Raw genomic sequence first — 9,733 nt, forward strand, 5'->3', positions numbered from 1 at the left:
AGCCATGTAAATTGTTGAAATAAATGTTCATCCACTCACAAAACAAAAAGAAAACTGACACAAAAAAAATTACATAGCGGGTGATTAGTGATTCTTCTATTAAAAAAATATTGGAAAATATTTGTAAAATAACGGTCCGACAACTCTATATGCATACAGACGTCTATCTGCATACAGATCAGCTCAGTATACTGAGCCGACTTGGTGAATTTAATAAACTAACCAAAAAATTTGAAGCAAACTTTTCTGTTTAGCGTTAGTAATGGCCTGCTTTGCGAGCACTTTTCTGGTTTCATCCCCGAGGGTTTAAAATGCTATTATTCTAGAGTGCTGAAGATGGCAAGCGAATGTTGAATGATAAATATTTGATTTGTACAAGGGTTTATTAAAAATATAAAATTTAGGATGTGCTAGGGTTTTTCTGCAAGAATGCCCATTCGGCCCATTTCGTAAGAAACGGAGGGTGGTAAAAGTCAAGACTGATTTCAAAATCTGTGTGGCTGCCGTTTTACATCAGGTGGAACACTGTATTGTCCACTGCTTGGCCCCAAAGTCACCGTCGAAAGGCTGCTTGGTCGCATTGGTCCCTCTTCCCTTCCTACCGTGGCGTGTCGCTTCTGACGGCACGCAAGGAGCCTTTCGCAATCACGTCGAAACCGACCACACGAGACTACAGAAGACATCGTGGTTCAAGTGGTTTCCGCCTGCCTGCCAAGACGTTCTAAATTGGTTCCACATGATCGCGCTTGCCGATCACGGTTGGCGGTGGAAATCTCTTGGTCCCTCTATGCCACTGCCACCCACTAATGCGGGTGGAGGGTGGTGTTGCTGATCCCGAGTTCGAGTGCGACTTCACTTTTATTGCTTCTTATTGCAGGGTGATTTTCTTCGGTCCCTTCCCTTTCAACTTACTGGAAGGAAAAGGAGTTAGCAAAAACTTGAGTAGGCCAGATTTGAGTCGTTAACCACGGTGCACTTTGTTGCAGAATAGTCGAAAGAGTAAAATGGTCGAGGGCGTGGAATAGGGAAACAATACACCCCTTATCTCATAAATTTTTTTTCCATCCATATTTTGTAATGACAACTTAATCTGTGATTTACAAATTGTGTTAAAATCTTTTAAAAGCATACCTACGACAACGAAAATGAAATATTATTTCATTGGATTAAAACAAGTTTAAATTAATTTTACTTCCGTCTGGGAACTAATATAACCTAACCTTAAAAAGTTAGGTGGTATAAAAATTATCCCCAATACTTCAGAAAGAGAAAGGTTGTAAAATACTATTTGGTTTGAGGAAATGTGAAAATGAATAATATTCCTTGTTTATAGATAAACTTTTTCAGGGAACAAAATCGGATGATTTTGGAACTATCGCTTAAAATAGACCCGGGTATTTTGAGAAAATATTTAAAAAATCTAACATTATCGAAATTTCGAAAATTTTAACAGACAGAAACAGGAAATATGTAGAAAATGTATATTTGCAAAATGAAAGGTGAAGAGATTAATTTTTAATAGTCCAATCAAATCAAAAAGGCATTTTAGTCAATTGTACTGTTGAGAAAATCGCACGCATCGTACTTTGTTGCGAATTATGATAGCTATTTGTCGATCGCAAATCCTGTACACTATGAGTTATTGTTAAACCCCTATTATCGCACTTAAAATGGTGCACTTGACAATAAAGATAAACAGACTTTGAAGATATAGGAACAAAAATAGGAATCCCACAACAATTTAGCAGCCAGCAGGGTTTATCAGCAAACGGCCGATTGATAGGGGTGTTATTCTGCTGGCGTATGATCCTCACGTGAAAAAAGGCCAAGTTGAGCCATTGGACCGTGGCAAGGCGGACGAATTCAACGAGCCGTGGAAGCAATTCAAATGTTAGCCACTCCATCGGAGCCCCGCACAATCCGCGGAATAGTGGACCGGGTAGTGGTTGTCGTCGTCGGATCCGTTGGATTTTTATGATTCCATCCGTGTTTGGGTACCGCCGCGAGTGTGCGCCCGTGTTGGTGTTTGCAAGCAGGAAGGGAAAGGAGGAAAAAAAAATGTCAAGGCCAGCGAGATAAAAGTGAAAAGTTGTGCCCTGGGCGCGACTATGGCAGCGAATACGGCGACCACAATCACAATCGGATCGGATCGAACGCTTTGCCAACCTCGGTGTCCTCGAAGTCCTCGACTCGCCCCGAACGAAAGCCGTCACTTACCGGGAGCGGGGTTGGGGTTGGCCAGTGAAGGATGGGGATGGTCGCACATACGTGTGGAAATTTTAGTGTCACGATCTTCCAGCCAGACGACCACATCCCAACGAAATCGAAACTGAAAACCTGTCCTCGACGGTTTCGACAAGCGGAACGGGTTTCACGTGGAGGTTCACGTCTGAGCTTCTGATACACTACTTCTTCTTCGTGGTCGTGTTGCTTCCTGAACCAAGCACAGCCCTGAGTAGAACAGGTTCCTCTTTGTCCCGTAGGGGCTCCTTCGAGACGGTTTTAAAGGTCAGCAGGAAGATCCTGGAAGGAGGATTACTTTCGATTGCCAACGGTAGACGCCACGTCAGCTCCTGGACAACGTGGAACGGACTGGCGGTGCGTTGTCCGATCTTCCGACATTTAATTAGATGCAAATAGCTTGATTATGTGACAGAAATAGAAGATGTTTGGTTTGAAATTTGTCACCTAAAAAAACTCAAAATTACCATGTTCAAATTTTAAATTAGCATAAATTCATTTCATAAAAGAAGCATGAAGCTGACATATGTATGTTTTTAGTTTTTCTCATTTTTGTTTTCTTCAATCTCACTTAAAATTGTTATAGATGTAAGAATTTTGTAAAAAAAAGACATCATTGTTATCTGTTTTTCTGTCTGCATTTTCCACACTATCTCCTAATGCCACCCAAACGTGTGTTTCTTGTAAAACCGTAAAACATATCGGCCCGTTTGTTGTTTTTCGTTTCAGCAGGTCAAGGTGTCTTTGGCACATTTCGATGCACTCAAACCTCCCCCCTCCCGTCGTTGTTTACTAACAAAAGGAAGGTTCATACGCACACGAAACGGAGAGCTGGCTGTTCAAACAAAGCGACGAACCGACAAACAACACAGAGCTTCTATTGGTTTTTCACCAAGCTCAATTTTGGCGCAACTTGGGAGGTTTCTTTAAACTAACGCAAAGATGAACATTTAACATATTTTTGTTTAAAAAAAAAATCATATTTATGACACAGTGATCAAAAGTGAATAAAAAAAAAATAGCAGATAAAAAAATTTATAATAAAATTAAAAAATAACTTTCACTTGATTGATCTCAGTACTATGTTTTTTCATATGCACTGGGTTTATTCTTTTTGTGTTTTTATTAATTTTAATTTCTTTTTTAAGTTTTAAATATATTTGACAAACCAAGATAGTGACTTTTCAGCTAAAATTGGTGCCGTTCGGTTGATGTAAAAATAGTAATTGATAAAAAAAATCTATCAGGAAACTTCTCAGAAATGACTCCCAACTCAATTTAGTAGAATAGTAACAATTAACGAGATGACTCCAATAAAATCGACACATCTCCAAAGGAATCTCACAGACCGAACGTATCGGAAAACGTTATTCAAAACCCCGTAATTGAAATTGCTCAAATTTCCATTAGAATGGAGAATGAATATATTATCCTCTAACTGCGTACCACCCGCTAATGTGCTGTTGGTTGTTGTTTAGTCATAAGTACTCGACAGAAATTACCGTGCCACGATCGTCCAATTTCTAAACACGCACACCTTTTCACCGGAGCGCTTCTACGTGACCGAAACTCGCCGTAGTTTCAACGGGCCGATAGAGTACCCAATACGTCACACACGCTGAACGCCATCGGCATGGGGCCAACAACACGCGCACGTGGAAAGTGCGGCGCGAAACCGCGCGGTTATGTGGAAAGCATGAAACGCTGCCTCGGTGGGACGAGGAAATGGAAGACACGCTGCTGGTGACGGGGCCCTGAGCAGCAGAAGAAGAAAAAAAAACCCGGTAGTGGGTGAAACCGGAGGAAGGCGGCCATTAAAGTTACCGTTAGTTTACAGTTGAGGAACCAGAAGCGCGCGGATGCAGGGAGCCAAAGACGGCGGTAGAAAGCATCGCCGTGGAGGTGTGTAATGCACTCGGATGCATTGCACATCCACCATTAAATGGGAGACGTTGTCGCGATCCATCGAGGGACCATTTTTGGTTCTGGAATGTTGTTTCGCTTTTTGGTCATTCGGGTTTAATAATCTTACCTTACGACGCAGTCAAATTGGAATTCAAAATCATTTTTAACCTTAAAACCTTTTTTGCTATTATGTATGAGTCTTACCATATTAGTGCCTCTTGTTTGTTCCATTTTAATATTCGTTAGAAATGCCTTTTTTTAAATTCAAATTAAAAAGTCGATTTAACAGTGCCACAAAATATGGTATAACATTTAAAAAACTATGATGAAATATCGGGATGCACCATGTTATTTTTCACCTATTCATACCACAGAGATTATTCAACCCAATGAGATGTGGTTGCATCGGAAGAGTTTTATTAATAACGACCTTGAAAAGCGAAACAAAAAGCGAAACACTGGCCACATCCGTGCAGTCCGAATTCACGCGGTTAGGTAACAATTTTCACCTGCTTTCATGCCGGAAGAAAAACCTGCTCCAACAACCCATTACCCGGGTTGCCTAACCGAATCGTAATGCAGTTCGATGAAGTAGGCGGCTGAAGTGAAAACCAAATAAAGGGGTAGAAGAAACCAAAACTGAAAACACGAACCACATCCAGGAGAAAGTTCAACCCAATAGTTCCAAAATATGTGCGAAAGTGAACCACAATCAACGACGACGACGTCATCCAATAATTCCGTTTGCACAGCTTCGACGTAAACTCGCTGCATCCATTTCGAAGGCCATTCCGTTGCCGATGAGGTAATAGAAAACGATGTTCAAAAGATTGCGAGGAACTCCATCTCAGCATAATCCAATGGTGCGAGGAAAGCTGCCGGTGAATATTATCCATGTGAGGGATCTAAAAAATTACACTAAAGAAAACGTGTTTATACATGTGTTTTTTTTATCAATAAAAAGAAAGCACTAATACTTTATTCACATACACATTCGCTCCTGATTTTACAGGTTTTTTTAATGTTACTGCTTGTTTCTCCGTCTCTGCGATTTACAACTACGAAGTGTGGCTCCGTACCGAGTACAAGGGATAAAGGACTTGCCCACCTTAAGTCCGTTTACTATCTAGTCTAAAAGGTTTCCTAAACTGAACATCTTGAGACGTCCTTCGACGAGGAATAAAGCCGAAACTCAAACAATTTTTAAGACGAGAGTGTAAACTCGCTTGATTACAAATTTTACAGTTTATTTTTGGCTTAAATTTAGAGATAGTAATAACTACGCCGAATCGAATCGAAACGTCTAACGTAACCGAAATGGTGCGCGTTCTGCAGAGAACCTGCCCCTTGGCAGCTGTGTAAATCAACCTGCTACTAACACCTGCGTTTGGCGTTATAATTAATAAGTGTTCTCCCGTTAAAAAACAAAAACGACACAAAATGCCACCAACTCCAGTGGTACACAAAATTACCTAATACTCCCGCGGCGGCGGGAGCGCACCGCTTCAAACCTGGTCACGTTCGGACCGGCTGTTTCGCCAATCGGAGCCCACATTTATTTAACAGCATTCTAATCACTCGCCTTGTCAACCGTCCGCTAATGCCGGGTGTCGGTGTCGGCGGCCCGTGCACTATCTGTCCACCGCGCGGGTCAGAGACTCAGAAACAATGGCCTTTCTATCTTCGTCGGCGTCGTGCGTCTAAATCGACGCGCACGACCCGCACAATACACGGCAAAATCGAATCGAATCGAATGTATCGAATGTCAGATCTTCGAGATACTGAATTTATTGCACACTACAAAGATGGTCACCAAGAGGCTGGCTGGCTGGCTCGCGGGCCGGCGCGTGGAGAGCGAGGCGTGTGGGAGAAAAATTAGGCCAAACGGCGATAAACGATTTTGCACAAACAAAAAAACAAGTGTCCAATTCGCCGATAAGCCGGCGAAGCAACACTTCCTAGTGTTGCAAAATATAGTCCAAACGACCGATAGGTAGGCCGTAGGTAGCTAAAATTGAAAATGTAAAATGCGATTATGTCAAAGCGTTCCCAGTCTCGCTCGGGTGGCTGCTGCTGCTGATGATGATGTTGATCACAGGCGGGTGTGCTTATCATCGGCAAGAAACAGAGAGATACAGCCCGGGCCAGCGCACACACGCCCAAGGTGCCTGGAACAAACAAAACCCGTGTGTAATCGTATGCCGCAATATGCCTGGGGTAGCCTCCTGTACGTACACACTTCAATCAAGCGGCCGCGAAGAGCGGCAGAACAGAGCACCGAATGGGTTGTTGTTGCTGACGCTATTTTTGCGGACGTGGACGCTGACAGCCCAGCTGTGCTCGAAGGAAAATGTCATAAGTAGTGATTAATCGTAGTGCGATCGATGCGATTTGCAACCGCACCGTCCCATCGACTACTATGATGTTTCGTGTGTGATGCTTTGCTAGTGGTTCGATGCCATGCCGTTGCCCACGCAACCAGCGTGCCATCTTTGTTTTAGTTTCGGGATCTCCAAAAAGCAGGGGCCTACTGCATCCAGTAGTATAGTGTTCCTTCGCGCTTACGCTGACTTATTCTACTCACGCATTGCGTTTAAATTGATACGCGTGATAAAGTTGCATACAAATTAATATTTAAAAAGAAGACAGCAACGTGCCATGGACCGTAACGCCGGGTACACGATCGGGCGCGTTCGAATGGATATAAAAAGGGTAGCGGGGGATTGGGGAAAACATAAAATGTAGATATAGTTCTTCCTCCTCTAGTGACACACGATAACGGACACGCACAATCACATGACACTGGACTGGACAACACCCTTTCGGCAGGTAGTGCACATTCCTACTCGACCGTAACCGATTTGGCGAGATTTCGCGGACAGTCCACGTTGCAGCCGCGCAGGACGGCAATGTGGTAGGAGAGCAGCTGCATCGGGATGACGGTGAGGACGCCCTGCAGGCAGTCGACGGTGCGCGGGATCTCGAGCGCCTTCGACGCGAACGCCATCGTCTCGCTGTCGCCCTCCTCGCAGATGATGATCGGGCGACCCTCGCGGGCCGTCACCTGCTGCAGCGCGTTCATGCACTTCATGTGGACCGGGTCGCGCATGATGATCATCACGATCGGCATGGTGTCGTCGACCAGCGCGAGCGGGCCGTGCTTCAGCTCACCCGCCATGATGCCCTCGCTGTGCATGTACGTCAGCTCCTTCACCTTCAGCGCACCCTCCATGCAGGTGGCAAAGTTGAACCCGCGGCCCATGATCAGCAGCGACTTCTGCTGGTACAGGTCCTGCGCGATCTCCAGCACCTTCTGGTCGAGCTGCAGAACCTGCTTGATGTGCGCGTCCAGATTGCGCAGGCCCTCGATGATCTCCAGCCGGCGGGACTGAAGCGACAGCCGGTCCTCACTCATCACCAGCGCGAACATGACCAGCGAGATGAACTGCGAGGTGTACGCCTTGGTGGACGCGACGCCAATCTCGGGCCCGGCGTTCACGTGCACACCGCAGTGCGACTCGCGACAGATCGAACTACCGACCGTGTTGGTGATTCCGACGATCAGGGCGCCTCGTTGCTTGCAGTACCGCAGCGCCATCAGCGTGTCGGCCGTTTCGCCCGACTGCGAGATGAAGAAGCACACGTCGTCCCGGTAAATGGGTGTGTTGCGATCGAGAAAGTCGGACGCCAGCTCCACCATCACCGGCAGCTCGGTCAGCTCCTCGAGCAGCTGGCGGGTGGCCACCGCACTGTGGTAGGAGGTACCGCACGCGATCAGCATCAGCCGCCGGCAGCGCTTGATCTCCGGGATGTAGTCCTTGATGCCACCCAGCGTCACCTTCATGCTGTCGAAGTTCACGCGCCCCCGCATGGTGTTGACCACCGACTCGGGTTGCTCGAAGATTTCCTTCTGCATGAAGTACCGATAGTTGCCCTTCATGATCTGCTGGATCTCCATCTTGAGCGTGGTGATTTCACGCGCGTGCGGATCGTCCAGGCTCTTCTTCAGCCGATGGATGCCGAGTGCGCCATCCTTCACGGCGGCCACATCGTCATCCTCCAGGTAGATGACGCGGTTCGTGTGCTCGATCACGGCCGACGCGTCCGACGCGAAGAAGTACTCCACCTCCTCGCCCGGGTTGATGAAGTCGGCCGTGTTGTCCGGGGTCGGTTCGACCTGCACATTGCCGAGCGAGCCGTGGCGCGGCCCCTTCCCGTACAGGATCGGCACATGGTTCGTGGCCAGGCTGGTCTTCGCCTTGATGCCGACTAGAAGCGGAGAACCGCGACGGGTCACCACGCACTCGCCCGGGAAGTGCTTCGACTTGAAGGCGAGCGCAAACGCACCCTCCAGCTGCTGGATCACCTGCTCGACCAGCTCGCGGAACGAGTAGTTCGGATGCTGCTTCCACAGGTGGTGGACGAGCTTCGCGATCGTCTCCGTGTCGGTGTCCGACTCGAACGAGTAGCCACGCAGCTCGAGGAACTTCTTGATGTCCTTATAGTTGGTCACGATGCCGTTGTGCACCACGACGAACGCGTTCGCGTCGTCCGACCGCTGCGGGTGCGAGTTCAGCTCACTCGGCGCACCGTGCGTGGCCCAACGGGTGTGCGCAATGCCGACGTGCGTGTCGCACGACTCGCTGAAGTCGATCTCTTTGGCCGCCTCGCGGATCGCGTCCTCCAGCACCTTCACCTTGCCGGTGCGCTTGAACAGCAGGATGCCGGCGTCGGCCGCAATCCCGTCCACGGCGACACCGGCCGAATCGTAGCCACGGTACTCGAGCCGCTTCAGTCCGTTGAGCAGCAGCTCCAGCACCTCGCGGCGCGACTTCGGCGTGAGGAAGTTGAGGTACGCGAAAATTCCACACATTTTCACAAAACTCTAGACAAACAGTCCAACAAAACACACGCAACCTTGCACCACCAACTAACAATTTACCCCCCAACTACAGTGTACAGTCCCTTTGTGGAGAGGAATTAGACTGTGGCGCGTCTTGCTCCCTGGAGGCAGTGTCCTCGTTTTCTTTCTTTCTTTCCCAACAGGCAACAGGTAAGCGCACCAGCGATGATGGCGTTGAATCCGCAAGTGGTTGTTGAGTGGGGTCCGACCGACCGGATTGCGCTATCTGTGTGTACTTTCCTTTCCTCGCGACACGTTCGCGAACGGTAGATCTTTCCGCGGGCGCGATACACTGAAGACTGAACCGTCCGCTCGCTGGTCGGCACTAGTTTATTGTTGGCGGCGGCGGCGTCGTCGCACGTAACCGCGAGCTGCGCGCACACGTACACCTATGTGTGGCCTGTTTGACTGGTTCTTCGGCGAGTGAGCGGGCGCGGGCCCGGGGGAGCGGATTCCAACTGTATCTGTTGCGCTCCACCTCCACCCAAAATCAAACGGTGCAACGTGGGGGACGACTCCGGCCGAAGGATGCCAATGCCTGGCTGCACGTATTCACCCTTCGTTCTCAACTGTCACTCTCTAGCAGCAGGACCGATGGAGGACTGGGTGGGCGCTTTGGAAAAAATAACAACTCGGTAATTATTGTGTGCTGCTCCACCACCCCTCGGGTTTGGTACGAAATAA

The 9,733-nt window shown here is 47.8% G+C and overlaps 1 protein-coding gene across 1 annotated transcript; it reads right to left on the reverse strand.

The window, feature by feature from the left end:
• Positions 1-6,988: 6,988 nt before the first annotated feature.
• Positions 6,989-9,019, reverse strand: LOC131286582 (glutamine--fructose-6-phosphate aminotransferase [isomerizing] 2-like). The gene has a single exon (XM_058315558.1). The coding sequence runs from the start codon at positions 9,017-9,019 to the stop codon at positions 6,989-6,991; it is 2,031 nt and encodes a 676-aa protein (XP_058171541.1).
• Between the last annotated feature and the right edge of the window lie 714 nt (positions 9,020-9,733).

Source organism: Anopheles ziemanni, chromosome 3 (assembly GCF_943734765.1).
Source record: "Anopheles ziemanni chromosome 3, idAnoZiCoDA_A2_x.2, whole genome shotgun sequence".
Classification (NCBI taxonomy): domain Eukaryota; kingdom Metazoa; phylum Arthropoda; class Insecta; order Diptera; family Culicidae; genus Anopheles; species Anopheles ziemanni.